The following is a 23,552-nucleotide window of genomic DNA, read 5'->3' as shown; positions in this document are numbered from 1 at the left end:
GTTACCGATCCAATAAAAGGTAAAGAATCGAATGAAGGAGTAGCGATAGTCGACGTATGAGTGGACGCGCTATGAGAAAGCCTATAAAAGGGAGATTGCAAGGGTGTTCGGCGCACAGTCGTGCACCGTCTGTCCGTTGGTACGGTACGCGTCACATCTTGACATTTGTGCAATACTCGATCCAAGTATCTCGAGGAGAGCAACAGTTATGCCCTCAGATCATTGTGTCATTGACTGACAAGATTCAATAATAGATTTCGTCACGCGTTTATGCGCGGTAAGTAATATTATTTTTCATTTTAATCTTAAATCTTTGCATTTTTTAGCTATAATGGAAAAACATGGAAAAACAATTAAATTAAGAATTTCTTTGAAAGAATACAATTTTTATTAAAAAAAATTTATTATTTTATTTCAATCAATGTTTTGGAGAATGAAATATTTTTTAAAATTTTATTTTCATAGCTTGATTATTTTAATATTATGGAACTATAATATAAGAGGGGAGATATATAATTTAAAATCTGAATAATGTTTAATAATTTAGATCGAATTTAAATTAACATACAATGTTAAATTGCAATATAAAATTTCAAAACAATAACAGATAAAAAAACTGAGAAATCTTATAAGAAGAATTATAATAAATAATAAAAATAATTATATTCTTATAAGAAAAATTTATTATAATTTATATCTCTTTGAATTAATTTTTTGATAATTTTTATGATGAACTTGATTGAAACAAAGAAAACAAAAACATCAAAAACATTTTAGATTTATTAAATAAAATTAATATTACAGTAGCAAGTAGCAAGAGGTAATTAATATTTCTAGAAAGACATATATACCAACTCATACATTTAAAGCAATTAGCTAATATAAGTGTTGCTTTTAAACGATTACGCGTAACGTGAAATTGCGCCTTTTTTCTTGTTTCTTCAAAAGACCTGCGTGGTTTATTCGAATGTGGCAAGCATGCACTTTTACATTTTGTTGCAAAATTACAAAAGTGATATAGTATAAGTACATCGTTACATAAATGCCATTAAATAAGAGAAAATTTTATTTTTTATGCATTCGTATCGTTGGACAATTATAAATTCGTATTGTTGAAAAAGAAAAAGAACGTTAAGAAGAAGAATATTCCACGAATATTTTAAGATATACACAGTTTAAACTATGTATATCAATATCAGAATTAGAACTAAAATTTACAAATAGAGTGAGTCAAGATATTGATTACCTTATTGAAACTTGTAATTGTTTCGTACACTATTGACGATCATCATGGAAACGAAAAATTTTCTTTTGCGTATAATATCCTTCCGTATTTTATTTCAACGTTACATCGCTCAAAGTGCTTACGCGCTCTTCGTTTCTTTTTTCCAATTATCTCTCGCACACGTTACGTGAATGCTGTTATATACTTTGCCATAGGGATGAAGACTCGCCAAGCATAATGTACAATGACTGTACCAGCGAGCACTACGGTACTAAGCATTGCGGTTTAAGCTGCACGCCGATGCATGTGCCGTGATTCGAACTACGCTTGCAAGCACCGAGTAGTTGTGCTAAATGGTTCGCAAACTAATGTTCAAAATTCGGGCAATGTCGCGATGATAGTGGAAGTGCGAGGTCGAGAAGTGGAATGGGGATGGAATGAGGATAGGGAAATAGAAGAAGGGAGATGAGAGAGAGAGAGAGAGAGGGACGTGGCAGTAAGTGATGTCTACGAAGTCCTTCTTAGTTAAAAGTTTTTAAGATTGAATTAAATAAAACTGCTACGATGTTTCCGTTATCCTGTTTTTCCCTATCTTTTTATCACTTTCCATCAGGTAGCGTTGCAATGGAACGACTTTCGAAATAATTAGCATGGGAAATTCGAGAATCTGTGAAATTCGAGAATCGACGTTGATGAAATTAATGATTCGTGTAACGTTTTATCTCAGTTTTTCCCCCTTTTCTTTTTATATTTCACTTAATTATGAAGCTGTTGACAAAATGGGAAAGAATTTGGTATTTTTACGGGATAAATCCCTCCCGATACGAATATCGTTATGTGTCCTGTTGAACGCCTATTGGATTTTATATAGTTGTAACAGGAAATGGAAACAAGGTTCAGTTTATTTTTCTATGCATAGCAAATCTCATTTTCTTCGTACGTAGGTTTATGCGAAACAGATATCTTATTCCCATCCGTGCAATCAAAATAGAAGATTTCTAAGATATTCTTCAACCCAGATACGCAATATCATGAACGCAATCCCTTGTTCTACATTGTTGGTATGCATGGATAATCCGTAAACAGAATATGCAATCTCTAAATGATTTTTTTCTAGTATTCTTTTTCCGCTTAAAAAGTTTCTTTTTTTCTTTTTTATCAATTCAGTTAGCTTCTCAAAGAATGAAAATACATAAGATAGATGGAAAGGTTCAAGTTTTTAATGCAAATTTCAACTTACAACCGCTACCATTAATGGATCCTGATTCACGTTCGTGCTTTACTTTTTTCTTAACCTCCCTTCCAGCGGGTAATTGCTTTTATATCTAAACCAATGTTCTTTACGAGATACGCTCTGTAAATTGGGCTTATTTTATTAACATTACACTGCATCGCATTTACCGTATATTCGAACAAAAGGGTACATTCAGAAGATATATTAGAAGCTGCGCATAGATGCAATCCAGAGGATCGAATAACGACGTGACTGCCGTGATATTGCATTTGCAGTGAGGAGGAAGGGGGGAGGGGGGGGGAAGAGGAGGAGGCAACAGATATTAAATGGCGGCAGAAAATTTCTGACCATTACAAAAAGATCAAACAACAGCGTGACAAACAAGAAGCGCGTAAAACGAATGACGTAACACGCTTTGAAAGTTGTTGTAAAAAAGATAAACCGATTTTTTTTTTTTTTTTTTTTTTTTTTTTACCCTCTTTCGCGTTTCGAAATTGGCTATTCTATACCCACGGTTATTCTCCAATTAAAAGGTGCTTTAATTTCATCGAGCTTTACTACGATGTTTGTTCCGATTCGATCACGTTCATCGAGGCAAACATAAAGTCCTTCAAAGGTTTCGAATCGCGCAGCCCCGATAAAAAAAAATTCGAGGAACGAAAATTGCGCGGATAAACGAATCTAATAAAAGAAAAAAAGGAAAGAAAAAAAAAGAAAAAGAAAAGAGAAAGGGAAGAGAGAGAGAAAAAGAACAAACGTTCGATGATCCTCGCTTAATCAACGACGTTTCTCCCTAGTGTGTCCTGTGAAAATCGAACCGCCTTATTGCAACCGCCCGTTCCACTTCTAATTTCACCAATGGTACGCTTGTTTCTGCACCCTTTCATCGGGCTACATCGAGACAGGAGCGGTGTTATATAGGGGAAGTGACGAAAGTGAACGACAGGAATAATGGACAGGTTTGGCTAGAGTGGCTTTCCGTTCGGTAGAGGCATTTGTTCCACCGACAGTAACTCGTGCCCGTAATAAACATGCCGTGCCAGCAGATTGACTGATGATACTGTTCTCCGTTAGATGTTATTGGTCGCTCCTATTTTCACCATCCTACTCGATATATCGACGGATGCCGGTAATTATTACGCTCGCACCTCTTCTTTTTCCCCTCCTCCCCTCCTCGCTCTGGTGTCAAAGATTTATCTTCGTGGAATTCTCGAACTCGGTGTCTAAACTCGGTTGCTCGTAGACATGTGGATGAAGGGGGGGGGGGGGGAAGGGAAGAAAAAAAGCAGGAAGTGGAAGTTTATCGTGGGAGCTCGATTTCGTGGCTAAAGTGACGATAGTTGGGTGAAAGTTGAGACGCGAGAGCAACTAGTCGAATTCAATTATAGCCCACGAAAGGGTAGAAAATGGTGAAATTTCGCATTACAGAATCGTATCGCGTGTCTGATTGAGTAAGAACGACAAGCAGGTATAATTAGGTTCTCTCGCTAACCAACCAGGGAAATAAAATTTTTCTTGAATCGGACTTCCTACGTGGCGAGAAGGGAAACCGTGGTGAACACGGTTCTCGTTTAGGAAACAAAAAAAAAAAAAAAAAGAAGAAAAAAAAGAAAGAAAGAAAAAAAAACAAGGGAAGACATTAAAAAAGAAAAAAGAGGAAAAGGAAAATCTAAATGCGTTACTTCTCCGAGTTGAATTCATTTAGAATTTATTTGCTCCCGGGATAGAAATCTGTGACTAGCGATACGGACTTTATATTGTATTTCTGGCTGTTCGAAATTTTTTATTTAACCGGTAGAACGATTGAATGCTTTGGCGGGGCTTGGTAGCTAAGCCAGAAAAGGGAATCTCTCGCGGGTATTGAGGGGAAACAGAGAGAGAGAGGGAGAGGGAGAAAGAGAGAGAAAAGAGAAAAGCACTCGAATCTCGGAGAAAAGCGCAGTGCGGGAATTCCCTCGGGCACGATCGTCATTATCATAATTTTTTCTCAATGTCGCCTAACGAAGGTGACACTGAATGCGTAGAAGGCGTGCGTCGCGCATCGAGGCAAACAACAGGCCGGGCGAAACAGGTGGGGGTTCTCGAGCGAACGAACGGGGTAAAGGGGCACCCGGTGTATCTCTCTCTGTGCACGGCTCAGCCGCGGGGTGCAACTTAATGAGCTTCCTGTGTTGGTTCCGCTTGTACCGCGTAACTCGCGTCTCTCGCTCTTTCGTTTTCGTCTTTCGCGTTTTCCACCACCACCACCACCGCCACCACCTCCTTCCCTTTCTTCCCCTCTTCCTCGAGCTCAGTTCCGTGTCTGATCTTTTCAAAATCCGACTACTAAGCTGTCGTTTAGGATGCAGACGTTTATGATTGAAGGCAATTCGTCCGTTAAAACGCGATCACCTTCTCTCTCTTTCTCTTTTTCTCGCCAAAAGATTTTTCGTTTTCGTTTCTCAAGGGATTTTGAGTTACAACTTTCATCCGAAATTTTACAATGATTCTATCTTATTTCCTTCCATTTCCTTGACAATTATCCGCGGATTGCACCGGTACGAATCGCGGCGCGTCTCGGCGCATCGCATTTATGCCCGCGTTGAGACGCTTCGCCGATAATTTGCCGCGCACTTGACATATTATTGTATTAGAATCCATAATGGCCTATTTCCGTGTTACCACTACTCAGCCTCGTTCATGCCAAAACCAATTTACCGTATTGTACGTATGAAAATTCGATCGATCGATCGATTTCTCTCCTCGATTGTGCTCGCGTGACAAGTTACGCGCGAAATCCTCCCCCGTTTTTTCCCCTGTAGATTTCCTTTTAACCACGATCCGTTACGAATCCATCAAGCCTTATTACCACGGGGGATCGGTAGAAGCGGTACCCGAATACTGGATAAATCCCCAGGCTCCACTTATGGCAAGCGGAGAAACAAGGATTTCGTGGTCTTGCAAAGTGCCTGCGGTGCACTATGTGCCAGCTTCGTCGCATCCTCTAAGCCTCTTTACGTATGTATCTTTTTTCGCACTAATTTCCTGTTAAACCCCGTTTAGCCACTCTTCGGGGAGCCGACCTGATTCCCTCTGACTCGTGATTCTAATCTCTCGCTCTAATCTCTCGCGAATTAATGTATCGTTAACGTCGTCAACGAGTGCAAAATGCTACGCCACCTCATTTCCTTTCTTATTTTTTTTTCACTCATATGTAAATCACATCGGAGATTTGGAGTCGTTTCGATCACGATCGATCCAATTGTTTCGATAATTCGATTTAATTTATTAAGATTGATCGATACTTGCGTACGATAATGTTAAATTTAGATGTAACAAAATTACGACGCACGTAACAAATTCGTATCCGCGTCGGGGAACAGTTTGCATTAACCACAAGAATTTTGCAACCGGTAGAATTTTCGCTAAGCTATTTCTACACTTCGAACTCGCATGAATACTCTGTGTATACGCGATATAGTGAAACGTTTCTAATTTATCGGTTAACAATTATATATATATATATATACGTATACATTATTTCTGCGCATTCAATACGTTACACAAATCGATCGAGTCAGTTTGAATGAATAATATCGTAGTTAAATAATTAATTTAACTACAAACAACATCAATTGTATTTTTAATTATTTGCTCCGATACCCGGCTCGTTATAGTTCAAAATTGATTTCTCCGGAATGTTCGTTTCAATTTTTAGATAGATAAGAAGAGAATATATATCGATTCATGCGCGTGGACGAAAGTTTTTGATTGATTTTTATCGACTCCCGTATATAAGTTCGTTATAAATCACGAACACTTTGACAAGTGAGTCTGAAATAACGATTGCAATTAATACTTTGACGCTCGTCTTGCAAAACTTGCATTCTTACATCTTCGAGAGATCAAGAAAATTTCCATTTCTAAACTTCGCGATTCACTCTCGACGGAACGGAACGTTCCCCGATCGAAAATCACGGATGCGATTCTTTATTTCCTTTCCTATCCTGTGAAAGTACCACAGATCAATAAAATAAAAGAAACTGTGAAAACTGATAAAAGAAAATATGGAATCAATCGTTACGAAAACGTTTCGTTAAAAAAATTCGGGGAGAGAAGAAAAAAATGGGGGAAAAAATTTTTTCAACGATCAAACACACTTTCCTCCCTTGAAAATGGATTCATAATCATAACTTCACAACGATTTACGGAGAATTCGATTGAACATTTTCCAGCGTAAACGATCCTTTCGTACAATGAGCCGTAAGCTTCTCCCCACGGAGATAACTGGGCTCCAGGGGGTAGGGTCGAAAGGATCTTCGAACTCTCGGAGAATTTGCACCGCTATGCATGCACGGTAACCAAACCAGTGTCATAATTGAATCTATGAGAAACACACGGCGCGAGCGAGATTAGAAGCTCTTCGGTTTCGCTACATCTTGACCATTTCGCGAGCTTACATCGTTGAACACCAGTTTCGAAACTGGTTCCCTGGTTATAAACATCGGATATCCCTCTCTCGGGGAGCATATGCATTTTGACGTGGAAGAACGCACTTGACTGACGCGAGAGCGCGTATTGACATCTTCGTTTCGAGTGATTAATGAACGCGTCAAACGTAACGTTTCGACGTCATGACAAAATGAACACGAAACACGGGGCCGCGACTTTTTCGGTGCAGCACGCCGGAAAAAACCGAGGTTAACCGCAAGACACGATGCGGTATTCGATCGAATAACAAACGGTTAACAAAATTCGAGTCGGATAAAAGTGCATTACACGTCCCCTGCACACGTTCCATCGAGAAAGTTTATCCGTTCGATGATTATTTGTCGTCGAGAGAGAGAGAGAGAGAGAGAGAGAGAGAGAGAGAGAGAGAGAGAGAGAGAGAGAGAGAGAGAGAGAATAAATATATCGAAATCACGATATATACGCGATTATATTCGCACGATTTTATTCGTTAGAAAATCGTAAATACTCGTCTTCTCTCCCCCCACGTGGCGTTGTACAACGTTCGATCGTATCACGGCTCCCTGTTGACAAGATTGAAACATCAATTCTTAAAATCTATTCATCCGATATTCTCCATGCAGCATGGCCGCGCGTCCGAGGTATGGAGAGAGTCAATGTCACGATGCTGGAAATTCCTAGTCGAAATTTCATAGACAGACTCAGAGGGAGGCGGAAGGGCGGGAGAGACGCATGGGTTCGGGACGTCGCGTGACAGCGTGGCGGGGAGGGTCGGGCGATTTTAAATTCTGGCACGGTAATTCTATCAATCTTGTTTGGCTTACTTTTATATATCGATCTTGATCTCGAACTCGCGGCCCACACGCGCATCCACACGGACAGAGTCTTCCACACCAGTTGCCAGCGATCGCGTGCCTCATTTCCCTCGATTCAATTTACGGTGTGACGGAAGTGCATAAGTGGATTTCGCCCTCGGTCCAGCCGTGCAATATTTTCCGCGCCACGCTCGCTCTCGATATCCGCCACGGTATATCCTGGCATATGGTAAACGCGAAGATTCGAATCGTTGGAAAGTGGAACTGTCGGAGGCGACGGAAAGCCATAGGAGGCGAAGCGAAGGTGGAGCCAACTTTACAGACAGTTTAAACCACAATCCTTAAGTTCCATCCTTCTCTCCACGAACGAGAGGGGAGAGAGAGAGAGAGAGAGAGAGAGAGAGAGAATAGAAATAGGAGAAAGGAGCGTAGCGGAGTTCCCCCCCTGTCCCCGTGCAAACCTAACTGCGGCTATTACTCGGGTGGCAGTTTCTGCTCATCGATAGTCAATTTGCCATTTCGTGGTACGTTACGTGTGCATCTCGTCCAACGATCCGCGGATACCGCGGCCAGTTCCAAGACGTTCGATCGATAAGCCTCCCCCGTGTATGCATTCCTATGCCACGTAAGACGTATTCGAAGATCCGATTTCACGGGGGAGCGAAATCATTTTTCATTTCTTTCTTTCTTTCTTTCGATTTCAAGGGAAGGTGGAAAAATGATTAAGGAAAAGAAAGGGAGACGGCGTTGGTAAGGAAAACGACGCCGATTCAATGGTTTCCCGTGGAATGGATGCCACGTTGGCGCATCACAATCCACGATATCTCATCAAAAATGAAATATTACCTCGGTGCGGCTATTAGCTCGGGATAGGTGCGCGTGCGTGTGTATGGACGAAGGTAGCGAGGACGAAGATAAAATTGCTTTTGAATATCCGTTCGGATCAACGGGTTCTGAGGCAAATTTAATAAAGCGAGAATTTTCTCTGTGCAAAAGTTAGGAAGGCCTGTTACGTTCCCTTTTTTTTTTTTTTTTTTTTTAACGCTAATTATTATTTCTCGCGCGTGTGCGTGAGGCGATACAGGTGAAAAATTTTAACGATTCACATCATCGGCACCCCGTTTCGTTAACAAAGGAAGTTGATGGCTCTAGGCCTTACGTTTCCCAGAAATTCAACGAAAGTTGGAGGTATCCGATGAAGTTGATCCGATGAAGGGTAGCCTGCCTGGGCTGCCTACCGCTTCTGTCACCCTCTTCCGTGTCAGGTAAAAAAAATGTTATTTCTGGATATTATACACGGCGGGGAGAGGTATAAAGCGTCCTCTTTAAACACGGATCAAAAGTGTACCTTTATATGTATATATATATATATATATATATATATCGAATTCACGTCGATGTCTTTCTTCTTCTTCTCCTTCTTCTTCTTCTTCTCTATGCGTGACGCTGTTTTCACCGAACGACTGTGCATCATCGAATCGAACTTTCTTCCCATTGATCGTGCCCGCTTAATGGCTTATAGAAACTTTCACGGTTATCCCCGTATACCGAGGAATTTCAAACGTTCCTCTTAAGTGACCCAACTTTTATCGCGGGCAAACTTGCTAATCGATAATAAAAGTCGGTGTCTAACTTTTGAAAATCCCTCGAATACCCGGTAGGTAGGGTATCACTCAGGGAGAACAGGGAGTACGGTTTGTTGAAACGGTTGTAATCGGCCTATCGCGAGTTTCGACTCGCATAAATTCGAATCTAATATCGATCGAGGTTTCGATCCGTCGAATTCGAAACCGTCGAATTCGAAAATTACCACCGCTCCAAGACAAAAGCGGTATTTTCTGGGAAGATTAAACGGCGCACAGGATAACCCGACGAGCAATAACGTTCCAAGTAATGGTAAACCGATGTGCGCGCACATGTATGCGCGTACGTATCGAGTTCGAGTCTGAATTCCCGAAAAGTTGTTTGCTTCCTCCGGGTTGGACTCTCATCGATAGTCCAATCGACGTTTCCCTGTACCTTTTCGGTACATTAACGAGCAGCGGGAGGGGGAGGTGGGAGAGAAGGCCGGGAGCGAGGAGAGAAAATGGTGGGATAAAAGGAAGGCGAAGAAGGAGGCGAGAAGGCGAGCCTAGAAGATGGGGAAGGAACACGTTCCGAAAGGAGGACTAACACACAGTTGCACTTTCCCAGATCACCGAGGAGAAGAGGGCAAATGAATATGCCGTGGAAACTTTTGTTGCTCGCATTAAGGGGCGGAGCTTTTTAAAGGGAATAAAAATTTCCTTCAATTAAGGATTATAGGTCATTTTACAGGGGAGAGCAAATCGTTAAGCCCTTTCGTACACTTCGTTACAAAGCGAGGCTTCGATGCCCCCCGATCGATTTTCATTTTTCATCGAGCGAAAGGATCGAGCGATTTCAACAACCATTTCGACGTGATGCGCGAATTTGAATAATTATTGGAACGGTTCGAATTATAAATACGGAACAACAGCTCGACCGGTGTTAAAATCGATCGAGGCGCCTACTTAAGTCGTATTAACCAAATGCCCGATTCGCAGGATAGCCTCGCGCGAGTGCGGTATTCCAGTTGGAGTTGCGGCCAACTACATCTACCGTGCAAACTAGCCTAATGGAGGCAACGTTACGGCCGTGCAAAAGTGTTCGACATTATCCATCGAGAGTTGTTCGAATCGCAGTGAAATCGAATTACAAGTTGTATAATACTTTGCCACGGGTAAGCGCGATCGAGCTACGCCACCTATGATTGCGATTCTCTCGAGGATTGTGTTCGTCCCGAGGCGAAAATCGATCGACGTTCGAACGAAAAAAGTCGAGCAAAAGGAGAGACACTTGTGCCGTTTCGTTATTCTTCTTCCATTTTCCATTTTCGCCGCGGCAAGATTCGTGGCGCTTAGTTAGTAGCGACGAAGGTTGCTTGTTCTTGGTTGGCAAAAAACGAGAAACTCGACGGAGTAAATCCGGTGAGAAGATTAGCTGAATGCAAAGGAACTGACTTGGCGAGCTAAGGAGCTTCGGCCGAGGGGGGGAATTCGATGAGAGTGCTCGAAAAGTGTGTACGGTTTTTAAGTGTGTACGATAGAACGATACCTCGAGAGAATGGGAGGCGAACGAAGGAGAAGGTAAAGGGAGAGAAAGAAAGAAGGGAAATGAGAGCACGAGGAACGCGAAGACAGAAACGAAGCCCCGGGAAGAAAGTGGAAACTCGTAAGTAATAGCTCCGACAGCAAACCTGGTAAAATGAACGGATAGACGATGCCATGGAGCGACTCTTATTTCCTTTCGCGCTTCAGAAGTCAGGATAGTGAAGGAAAGAAAGGAAAAAACGAGGAGAGGAGGAGAACTGCGAAAAACTAGTGGAGAGAAAGAGGGGACGATGCTAGAGAGAGAGAGAGAGAGAGAGAGTCGAAAAAAGAATGGAAAGACAAGTCGCGTGCTATGTGTGTGGAAGAACCGAAGTTACCTTTCCTTTTTTTTCCCCCCTCCTCTTCCCCGCCCCCTTTACTTTCTTTTCGCCTACACATCTCGGTACTCTCTTACCGAGGCGTTCTTCTTGTACTGCTGTGGGTGTCGGTTAAGCTCTAACGTTTAAGACCTTCCAAACAGACTTCGAAGCTTTCCAGACGCACTTTACGTTCAGGGAAAACCCGCTCGTGTTCCCGCGTGTGTAATATTTTTTATCGTTATCTCGTTGTCCGACTTAAATATCATTCGGAATTAATGGAGATGATCAGAAAACTTTTCACAGTTCTCTATATTTCCTTTGCTCTTTTTTTTTTTTTTTTTTAATTATCGTTTCTTTTCTTTTCTTCTTTTCAAATTATCGTACGATAATTAAAGGAATGAAACGAAATCAATTTATGTTACGTTTCTCGATCAAATATTTTTGAATAAATATATTGAGCATATTATACACACACACACACATATATATATATATATATATATATTTGATATATATTCAATCCTTTTTGTATTCGTACATTAGAGAGTACATTAGGGTATTGATATACGGCTAGTAATTATGCACGAAGAGATTTTACGTGATATTCAAACGGGGAGAGAGGCGGAATTTATATGGAGAATCAAAGACGCTTTTGGTTAACCAAACCACGTCCAGTTTCCTTCGAGTCAGAAGTGACCAACGCGGAACGGCTCATTGGATCCCTCAGAGAGACACTCGTTGCCTGTTATTCTCCCGGTAATACAGCATGCAATTCTCGTCCGCGCGTTTATAATACTCTGTACATACACTTTGGATAGATGTGCAAATGTATGCTCTGCGCGGAAATTGGTGTTTCGATGTTTAATTTGCTATGGTACAGCTAATGACGGATATTCAAAAGATCGCGTGATACTGTTTTGCATTTAATTATATTCACGTTCCAGGTAAATAGCCACGCTCGGAACACCTGAATTCTATATTCTCGAAATATATATGCGATTCGAGCTCGAGATGCTCGCCAATTCTGCCAAATAATCGAAACAATTATCGAATCATTGGCCCCGATCCCGATATCTCCAATCTGTTCCCTGGTATACGCATATCGTTTCGATGAAGATGGAATGGAAGAAGCGTGGTCCGAAACTAATCGAAACGAAACGAAAAAGAGGGGGGGAAAAAAAAGAAAGAAAGAAAAATAAAAAACTGCAAATGATTCAAAGTTTAACCCGGCTGTAATACAGTGGCAATTTCCAAGCCTGATTAATTGCTCGCTCCGGAATTCTTTCTTTCTTTATTTCTTTCTTTCGTTCGAAACGATTGCTAATTGCGCTTATATCCCCGCGTACAACATCCCCTCCTCCGCAGCAACCCCTCCCCCTTCGTGACAATTCACCTTGCCCGGAATCACCGGGCGAAAACGTAATCGCTAAAAGCTTTTTTTCCTCCTTCTTCTCGGTTACGATGTTGTCCTTCCGTTGTAAATATTGCAAAAACGAGGAAATGAAGAAAAAAAAAGGAGGGGGGTAGGAGGAGAGGGGTAGTAACAAAAAGCGGTCGCCAGCCTTGATGGCCACCACTCGACTGCCTCGTCCATCCACCCAAAAAGCGGCGGTCCAGTGAAACGCGATGCACTTTCGTAGAACTGTTTAACGGGAATATGTATGCATGTCGGCCGTCGTGGTTCACAGCGTCGGCGCCACCGTAATTTTCGTCTGTCCACGACGGGGGTTACGTACGAGGAAGGAAAAGCGCGGGCGAATTTTTAAAGGTTTAACTTCGTACGCATTTTCATTTGCTCCCACCAACTCCCGTCGAATATACGCGTGCCACAGCCTTTGTCACCGACCTTCGTTCCATCCCCCCTTCTGACCCGTGTTTATCATACGGGGAAGAAATTTCTTTTAATATTTCAGACGATATTAACACTCCGCCACGTTATATATATATATATATACATATATTTTTTTTTTTCCAGAACCAATATCATATCCGCTCGATAAACAAGTAAAACGAATTTTAAGCTTACAGTTTAAAATATATATATTTATATATATTTTTCTTATTAAATTAATAAATAATAAATTAAATAGTACGTTATTAACGATAAAATTCATTCCCTCTGACAAACGTTCAATTACAAATTCGTTTTATATCAAATAATCATTCAGTTTGCGCGCTTTCAACGATTTCCATTTGCATACATAACCTCTTCTTCTTCAACTGCAGATAGAACTCGAGTTATCGGGTATTAAAAACACGAAGCTCGCGTGTTGTCGCGTGTTGCCTATCCATCCCAGCCCTCGCGCCCTTGCCATTCGAAATTCGAGTATAAATAGCGGAGCCGCGGCCGCGTAATTTTCAGCGATGGAAGGTGGTGGGCCGAAGTCATAAAAGGGTAGGCTTCGGCACGGGGGAAATTTTCATTTGACCGGCCTCTACGTGGAAACGGCGAGCGCGCGTATTTCGCGCGGGTCTCGTCTGGCATCGGCTCCCGTGGGGTCGCGGAGGAGGATACTCGAAGGGCGAGCGACCGAAAAGGGAAGAGAGCGGAGGCAGCAGCCACCCACTATTCGAGTATTATTGCGGTGCTGGCTGCAGTAGGGTGAGGATAGGATATATCAACGGTTGGCGTTTATGTGGCGACCAACTGTCGAGTTAATATTCACGCGATTCAACTTGACCCCTTCCAATCCATGCGAAATTCTTCGCCTCGTCCCGTGATGTCCTTCCTCCATACAGATTGCCATATGCATCCGCGCGTGTTCTTTCGGAAGAGGAAAGATTCAGATGTTACGTAACGAATCGATCAATCGTTGTGGAGGAAAAGGTTTGGATTAAGCCAATTAATTATCTTGGAGTGTAATTCGTGCTCTTCCGGCACATGAAGACCATTTATTACCATTTAAACTGATCATTTATACGACGAAGAGATCGAATACAAGGTAGAGAATTAATTGGAGGAGATTTCTTCGCTCTTTTCCGCTCGTTTTCATTCACAGAGATGAGATGAATAATTTTCGATTTTAAACGTAACAAATGATTTCTGTTGCAGGGCGTATATGGTGTATGGCTTACTCTATGGTATGGCATCGCGGGACATTGCTCTTTGCTTTTTCCTCGCCGCCTTCCTTTACTCGAGTTTCGGTAAGAATCAAATGAGATATTCTCCTCTCTTATTACTTGAAAAGCTGCGAGTGCCACCACTCCTCACCCAATCACACAAACGCGAACAGGTGTAGGAGACCAAGTTTGAATTGGCCGGGATACGAAAGGCACGAAAGTTACAAGTTTTTTAATCCCTACAAAATGATACGAACGAATCTCTTGTATCCGTAATAGCATCGTCTCTTTACCCCTCCCCGTGTTTCTTTGCTCCACTTTTCGGTAAGAATCAAATAAAATGCCCCTAAAAGCACTATCGGAAGTCTCCAGAGCTTCCGTAAAAGCATTCCCGCTCTCTCAAGGTTGAACGTGGGGTAGAAATTACAAGAACGTTGCACGGCTAAACGTTACTTTGCTCTCTTGTTTCCCGCCCCCGAAATATTCGTTTGATATCCAATTTCTCGTTTCTTCTCTCCGATTACCAGCGACAAACATATATATATATATACACACACACACTCGATTTCGTTTTTTCACATTCGTTTGCGGGACGATTTATCTAATATTGAAGATTGCTAATATCTTTTTTTTTTTTTTTTTCTTTATCGTTTCTCTTTTCGTTCGTCCCTCGACGCCGCGCGACGCGGAAAAAGCTCCGTGTCGAACAAAGAGGAGAAACTGAAATCTGAATAACCGGTGGAAAAAGAATTATTGCCCCATAACTTTTGCCTCGTCCCTATGAATCTATGGGGGAGCGGTATGCATGACGAGGTGGATTAAGCCGGTCGCGTTAAGAGAGATGTAAAAGATTAAAGGAATCAATATCCCGGGATAGGAGTGTATCGGAGGAGGCGAATAATGAAAGTGCAGATTTTCGCGAGTGTCCATCGAAACTTGTGCGGCGTTGTTCGGCACGTTGTTGACAGCGCATTGTTGTTGTTTTCGTTCGACGAGGGTAGTCGTTTGTATGTGTTAAATTAATTAGATGTAACGTTGCCGGATCATTAATCCAACGATCGTTAATTACTTGCCCCGTACCTCAGGTCAAGCGATGCCAAAGTCTGAGATCCAGCCAGAATTTCTAGCACTTCTGGAGAATCATACGGTCATTCAAGGTCGTGACGTCTCCTTCACCTGCGTCGTTAATCATCTTCAATCTTACAAGGTAATTGCATTCACGTGTCGGTGTAATTAGTAAGTCGATTAGGGGCAACGGAAGGGGATAATTTCGAAATCGTAAGTAATCGCGGCCTGACTTTCGTACTTTCGAATAAATAATCGACCCTAAGTAAAGTAAAATCGAACAATGGTTTGCCAAGTTGTTTCATCGATATTATTATTACATTTTATTCTTAGATTTTTTTCTTTTTTTTTTTTTTTTCTTTTTTTACGTAATTATGGATTGTTACAAACACGAATGTTAAAGTGCACAGGTGCGGCGTCGATTATGACAAAGCACGTAGGTTTGCACTTTGGTCGATCCACACTCACACAGTTTCTCCGTCCAAAGCCCCCCTTGCGGGACAGACCTGCCGAGTAATTCACTTTCGAGAAGAAGTCCAAGTTTGATTGCGCGCTCGAATCGACAATCGCTTCTATCGCGAGATGAAACGCTCTTGGCGCGTGTTCAGAGGATTTCGTCCTGCCTGGATTCGAGGGATGGAAAGGGACGCAAGAGTGGCGGAAAGAAAAAAGAAAGAGGTGGCGAAGAAGAAGAAGAAGAAGAAGAAGAAGAAGGAGGAGGAGGAGGAGAAAGAAGGAGGGAAGAAAGAAGAAGAAGAACTTGAAAAAGTGGAAGCATAGGGAATCCGAATGTTACTGGCGAGCAGGGAGTATCCGGAGAAAAGAAAGGAAGCTCGAAAGAAGAGACATAAATCAGAGTCGCTAATATACCGTACAACATGAATGGGTCTGATTTCTACCGGTCCAATAGCATCCTTTCCCCCTCCTTTCTCTTTCTTCCTCCGACACTTCTTTCCGTTTCAAAAGTAGAACAACTTTGCACGAAGATTTGGGGATGAAGCGTTAAAATGTAAACAATTTTTTTACATCGAAAATGAAAAAAAAAAAATCTGTCAGCTTTATCGGATTCTTCGGAAGAAGTTCACTTTTCCTTCGAAAAGATTGGATCGGAGAGGGTAATTATTATCTCTGAACGATATTATTCATCATGCATACGCGCACGCATCATCGATCGACGCGTACGTTTGTTCTATAATTAAACCGACGGATAATGCATTTTCGTCGATTCAATGTCACTCTAAACGCGTATGATATAACAAATGTTTTGGCGGACGGGATTTCGATCCCTCGATTGTTTGCGCGAAAAATTTTTTTTCCAACAGGTAGAATTATTCCGCCGGGCGAACAGTCCATCAGCGTTATTTATGCACACCTTAAATTCCATTGCTGTTGGATCAAAACGCCGCTTTTGTTCCGCGGATTTAAAAGCCCTTTCACCCGTTCAATAGAACCATCGTTTGAAATACGACAGATCGAGCACGCAGGAAGTATGTTCGATCCCAAACGGGATCAAGGGGGAAGTGCGATCACCGATTGGAATTTGAATCCTGGAATCCAATAACAGTGTTCATTCACTCGCGCCGGGATCCTCAAGTAAATAATTACGTTTCTGGTAGAGATAAACGTACAAATGAATTTTCAGACTTATATGCCCGGCTAAATTGTGATCGTTGCTCGATTTGTACGATAGTTGTCGGGAAAATCGATCCACTCTCTCTTTCGATTTTTTTATCCTATCATTTTATTACTATTATTATTATTATTATTAATTTTTTTCTTCTTCTAGTATTGTAAAGAGATATTCCTTTAATTTCGACATTGTCGTTTCGAGGGTAGTAACAAATGGGGAATAAGAATTGAATTACGCTGTAATACGAGTCTTTTTTTCTCCGGTTCCTTTCTTATAATATTTACGTTCCGAGACTTAACGGTCGCATTTATGTTGGAATTCATGAATGCAGAAGGAAAATCGGAGGGAACGTTTTACGTTCGCGCAGGGAGAAACTTGTTCTCATATATCGCTTAAAATATATATATATATAATTCGCGCGTGTGTAAATAATTTTTATTTATCTTAACGTAACGGCCGGGGGAAGAGGTAAATTTCCTTTGTTTCCTCTTTTTTTAAATTTTCTCTCTCTCCCTCTCTCTCTTTTTCTTTCTTCGTTCACCTGCAACGAAGCAAGCATCGCCAGAAAAATACATTCACGTTCGCATCCGTCTGTATCGGAAACATTTATCCGAATGAAAATTTCCTTCTCGAAATTTATTATTCACACGAATATGGTAAACGAGATTCGAGGGTGAAGAAAGGGGATGATAAGAAGGCTACGTTTAAAACGTAGTAGCCTTCGGTCCTCTAACAAGGATCTAACTTTAACTGTCTAATCAAGAAAGTAATAAGCAAAGTAATCTAAATATCTACAGTGACGTTCGATAGACGAACGGCATCTACAACTACTCGAGCTATCAGTCTTGGTAAATTCGAGTTGGGAAACGCATTATTCTTATTCCTTCATCCTTCACCCTTGGAAAACGCGTATCCATGCGGATACACACGCGTGTATACATCCTTTCTCTTATTCTCTAGACGGAACAAGAAGCATCGTTCAAACTAATTCTAAAACGGCGGTATTATAAAGGGTTGAACGGCGTAAGTAATGCGGGCAGGATTTATAATCGGTTGCTGAAACTGCACGAGAACGTTCATGGCCCCGTGATTATATTATGCAGGTCGCCTGGATGAAGTCCGACTCCAAAGCTATCCTGGCCATTCATACGCACATGGTCGCTCAAAACCCACGGTTGTCTGTCACTCACAATGGACATAACACGTGGAAACTGCACGTGACCAACGTCCAACCGAACGACTCTGGCACGTACATGTGTCAGGTTAATACGGATCCTATGAGGAGTCAGGTTAGTACCGTTCGTCTTCGTCCATGATTATTATATGTGTCTCTACTATGTTCTCTACATGTACGTAGCATGTACACGATAATGTTTTAACGATACTTTTATTTCTTTCAAAAAAAAAAAAGTATTTCGATATTATATTCCACAATGGCTGTAAAATACATATTGTATTTCGCATAGCATTTACCTTATATTGCTTATAATTAATTACATCCAATTATATTTATATTCGCGTTTCGTAAAAATTGCTGTAAAAATTTGATATGAAAATGAAATGCGAAAGAAATGAAGAAATATTTCGTTGAAGCGTAAACGTTTGGATGGGGCATTGTCGACACGATCGAAGATATCACCATCGTTTAAATATCGACAAAATTGAGTGTAAAAATTTGATCACGAAGAGGAGCGAATGAAAATACGAGGTGATTCTTTTTTTTTTCGTTCTGCTTCCGGTTATAGTTGTTCTTCTTTTTTTTTTCGATGATAAACCTAGATTAAAGACAACTCTTCCCCGGGAGTCAGTCATATTTGTTGAGGTTTGAATCCACGGGGTTAAGCTTGATTTAAATGTTCGAGAGAGAGAGAGAGGAGGGAAGGGGGAGAAAGGGGAGGAAGCTTAAACGCTACGGGTCAGGGAATCTTCTCTGAGAGCAGACAAATGGTAGTGTATGATAGTTTGTAACGATCTTTGTGCAGACTGGTCACATGACGGTCGTGATACCGCCCGATATCATGGATTTGGACGACTCGGCCGACCTCCTAACTGCGAAAGAGAAGAGTGATCTGCGATTACGGTGTCGAGCCACCGGAACACCGAAACCCGTGGTCACTTGGCGGCGGGAAGACGGGCGAAATATTACTCTTCGAACGGAGCACAGTGTTCGATCAGGTAACATTTTCGAGAAATACGATTCCTGACAGTTCCCGTTGTTGACTTTAGAATCACTTCGTTCAATCAGCGATTCGGCCAAACTTTACGGACGTACGTCATTCATCATCTCAAATAATATAAATTAATTCAAAATTCAAATTATTTTTGTATCCAATTATTTTAAATTAATATATGTATATAGTTATAGATATATAGCGTTATAATTTTCTATACTGAAATTTAATTTTGATAATGAAACGTGTAACGAAATATCACTTCGAAAAAGTGAAGTTAATCCTTAGAGCTTTAGTTATTTATATTATTTTCGTTTTCTTTAAGTATAATTTCGTAATACGACACGTGGAAAAAATGTTAAAAAATTTAAGCGTTCTTGCACTCAAAGAGATTTTATATCCATTTCCACATTATACGCATAAATTTTCATAAAAATTAAATTTTTCAAGAATTTTCTCATAAAGTAGCACGATTCGCGAAGACTTTTACGACTGATTGTATCTGTATATCAAAAAAATTTAATTATCTAACGAGAAGAGAAACGTCACAACACAAATGATACAATTTGATATTATAAAATCTACGAAACTATTATGAATTAGAACTTAATTAATGAAACAATAATCTTTCTCGTTATTAATTGATTGCCACCAACTTATTTTCCGCGCGACTATATAAGCGGCTATAAGCCCCGCTAAGAGAGATAGATAAATAAATATTAGCCGAAGTATTTCTATTCAATTTCATCGGCGAAACGAGATATTCATTGAACGTATCAACGCTAAAGCGTGATCACGTCTGGTCCATCGCGTTTCCGTAGAAAATCAACCAGCCGATTAGCCTTTCTAACAGTGAGTGATGGATGTTGACTTTACATATATTTCCTCTTCGCCGACCCCATCGATTCGCATACCCGATTGCAATATTCGCTGTGTACACTGCGCCGCGAAAGTGTCTACCACTCAGAATCTATATCGTGCCCGCCAATTCGACCATCTTCCCCAAAACGTATCAATGGGGGAGGTACTCTCGTTGTTTCGGCTCCCTTAATGAGCTCAACCGAAACCACCCTCGTTTCTCCACCGTTGCGTTCCTCCCCACCCGAAATCGCGGATAAAAATTTTATTTACGGGATATTAACACGGGGATAAATTCGTGCAATTTTTAATCGAATCGAATAATGTCGAATGATCTCGAGTCGATGTTTAAAAAAAGAAATTTAAAAAAATAGAATGCAAGTAAGTTTTGTTAACAACATGGACGGATGTGTTAACAACTTTTATCCCCTAAAACTATCTTACGATGCAAGCGTGGTAACAAAATGTGAGCCAGTTGGAGTTTGAAATAGTAAAAAGTTAAAGCTAGCGGGGCTCACAAAAAACCTGAGTTTGTTGGAAGGAGAAGAATATGGTGCGCAACGATGGTTTTTAAAAATATCCGCTCTTTTCTTCAACATCGAAAATTAGAAATTTTAGGATCGATATCGAATTAATACGTACGGGTACATTACATTTTTAGCTATATCATGTTTCATGTGACTGACCATTGATAATGCTTGACGCAGTAAAGTTTTACGAAGGGGAGCAACTGCATCTGAAGGGTATTCTGCGGCAGGAGATGGGCTCTTACCTTTGCATCGCGTCGAACGGTGTCCCGCCAACGGTCAGCAAACGATATTACGTGAACGTACGATGTAAGTAAAGTGGAAGGCCCGTTAAATTGGCGGGCACACTGACGAAGAAACTTCCAATGATTAATTATAGTTTTCTCCGACGCAGTTAAACCGCTGATTAAAGTCTCGAACCAATTAGTAGCGGCACCTGCTAACAGCGACGTCGTTCTTCATTGCTACGTTGAGTCTTGGCCGAAAGCGCTAAATACATGGTACAGAGACGATGGTGAGCATAATAATATCGCGCGTGCTATTTCTCAATGTCTTTCCCACTCTGACCACGATCGTTTCTATGTACCCACGAGTTATATATAGCGATCTTGCTATTAATTTTGTTACCAAACGTTTCAATTTTGTGCAGAATCTTTGACGCGAAGAATTTTGCCATTTCGAACGTATAATATATATATTTATATATGAATAACGTCTTTGTCTTCTGTAATCATCGTAGTACGGGATACGAAAGAATCGTGACGCCGCACATAATAGATCTTTTTCTTTAGAGATAAATTATGAAAAAAGAAAGAAAGAAAGAAAAAAAAAAAGATTAAATGATCATCGAGTAAAGAAATATCGTTGTTATGTCTACGAAGTAAGATGAAGTTATTCTTCTGGAAGGAACCATTTCATGCCTGACGGATAATGTAAACTAACTTCATGGCGGTCGATTGCAGGTATGAAATTATTATCGGACGAGAAACATGATCTAACGGAGATTTCGTTGAATGATTATTCGTATCAGTTGAACCTGACCGTCAGGAGATTGAGCAGGGACGATTTCGGCAGCTACACCTGTTCCGCGGAGAATTTACTTGGCAAGGCCGAGGGGACGATAAGATTACAAGGTAAACGCGCTTTCGAATTCTCTCGTGACTTTCTACATGAAGTCTAGATTACAGTTGGATCTGCGCTGTTCACGCTTGAAAACCCGACTTTCCCACACCCACCTTCGTCGCGCAATTATAATATATCGGTTATTAACGTTTCTCGTATATTATAAAACGATACGTAAGATTTATGTATGCAAAGGGAGAGAATCGAAAAGATTAGAAGATTTAATTTTCAATGGACGATGATTATGATTATGAAATATAGGATATAGAAAATTGAATTGATGAAATTGACATTGCAGAGTTACATTTAACGAGAACCACTTCGATACCTATTCGTCACAACACGGACTTGGCGGATAAACACGGATCGAAGAAGCAAATGGACAGAAAGGGGAAGCACCATGGGCGTACGGAAGGTGGTCCATTGTCGAAAAATATCGGGAATGTGGGTCACACGACGCCTGTATCGAGGAGAAACATTTCGAACGCTTTGACGGATGTTACGATGAAAAAATCGAAAGTTTCATCATATCCGGCGCTCGCACCTGCGCCAGCGCATTTTACACCGACCCAACTGAGCGTTCAGAATAGCGTCACGTCGCTGCGACAACACTCGCGATTAAACTGCGTAGGATTAATGTTCACTTTCCTGGTGATAGTGATCTGTAGCTCGTAAACGGTCGAATGTACGAAAGAGTACAAATCACTTTTCATCACATAGAGATTAAACGGAAATAAAAGAGGAGGGGGAGGGGGGGAAGAAGACAAAGAAGGAGGGAAGAAAACGGAAAAAGAAACGAGATATCGAGAGAAGGAAACCCATCCTATCCTAAGTAGCCTTCGTTACTTTTTAGGTTAGATATCATGGTTCAGGTTCATATCAGACAATGTTTTTATATTTTTTATCTCCGAACCGAGAAATCGACGCTTCTATCGTGTAGTAAAGTGCACGCGCAATCCTCGGGACTCGTAGGTGTTGTACACGTGCGTGATCGTGTTAAATCGTTTGTATATCGTTTTTGTGGTGCAAAAATAACGAACGGTTTTTATGACAATAACTATATAGCTGTATACGATCGATATTATAAATCGTGATAAAACGGGAGCAGTTTTATCAATGATCAGATGATTGTTTTATCGATTTATAATATCCCGTTGTCGTTGCCAGATTACACGTGTAGGAAGCGCGGTATACCTTTACCGAAATCGATGGATATTCGTTTTTGAAAGTCCGACATTGTCACACTGCCGAACACAAATAATTGTACAGTTATTTTCGAACACGAACGGAAATTGTTAATTGTTTATACTACGTATTTTGTGCGTGTGCGTGTTGGAGGAACCGTTGTTCACCGCTTTCCAGAAATTCGTTTAGAAGAATCGGTTGCTCAGGCATGAATGTGATCGAACGAACGGAACATGATCCATTTTCGCATTCTCGATCATCGATTCATCAACGTCCTCATTAGCAACAAATGAATGTATTGTTTATCAATGTTAACGCCTGAGTTGTGTATCCATGTATGTATGTACGACAATAAACGTTGTTTTTACCAATGCTAACTTTTATCATCCCCTCTTGAAATAATACCTTTACCCTTTGGTGGATACCAATCATTGATGAATAAATCATCTTGTGCAATATTGTGGATCAGATATAACGCGTATCTTATTATTATGCTTACGAAATGATATTTCATCTCTAAAGAAATCGCTTCACAAGATACATCGATGAAGATTGATGAACAATTTGATAACTAAAATTTCTTTTTTTATATATATTTTATATATACAAAACGATACTTATTAAGAGAGAAATATTCTCATTCATAATCAGATAAACGGTATTAGCAAGATCTCTTTCATGGATTCAAAAAGATAAAAATCAGATTCGCTAAATCGATGAATTGTACAAAATAAAAATATAG

At 40.8% G+C, this 23,552-nt stretch overlaps 1 protein-coding gene across 5 annotated transcripts; it reads left to right on the top strand.

Annotated features, from left to right (window-relative positions):
• The first annotated feature begins 101 nt into the window (after positions 1 to 101).
• Positions 102 to 23,187, top strand: LOC100870058 (lachesin). Of its 5 annotated transcripts, none has more exons than XM_086915110.1 (9): positions 102 to 277; positions 14,245 to 14,336; positions 15,338 to 15,459; positions 18,051 to 18,236; positions 18,930 to 19,122; positions 20,684 to 20,812; positions 20,898 to 21,017; positions 21,466 to 21,636; positions 21,924 to 23,187. In XM_086915110.1, exons 2-9 carry the CDS (start codon positions 14,252 to 14,254, stop codon positions 22,298 to 22,300), a joined length of 1,383 nt encoding a protein of 460 aa, XP_086771236.1. In that variant the 5' UTR covers positions 102 to 277; positions 14,245 to 14,251; the 3' UTR covers positions 22,301 to 23,187. The 5 variants fall into 5 exon arrangements, with proteins under 5 accessions (XP_086771236.1, XP_086771234.1, XP_086771237.1 ...); XM_086915108.1 differs by having other exon boundaries at positions 113 to 277; positions 20,883 to 21,017; XM_086915109.1 differs by lacking the exon at positions 102 to 277 and adding an exon at positions 10,875 to 10,954 and having other exon boundaries at positions 20,883 to 21,017.
• The last annotated feature ends 365 nt before the right edge of the window (positions 23,188 to 23,552 follow it).

The sequence above is a fragment of the Apis florea genome, unplaced genomic scaffold, assembly GCF_048593485.1.
Source record: "Apis florea isolate Af1SG1 unplaced genomic scaffold, ASM4859348v1 contig_3772_pilon, whole genome shotgun sequence".
NCBI classification, from domain to species: Eukaryota; Metazoa; Arthropoda; class Insecta; order Hymenoptera; family Apidae; genus Apis; species Apis florea.
The sequence above is the reverse complement of the archived record's forward strand: the minus strand, read 5'-3'. Positions and strand labels throughout refer to the sequence as shown.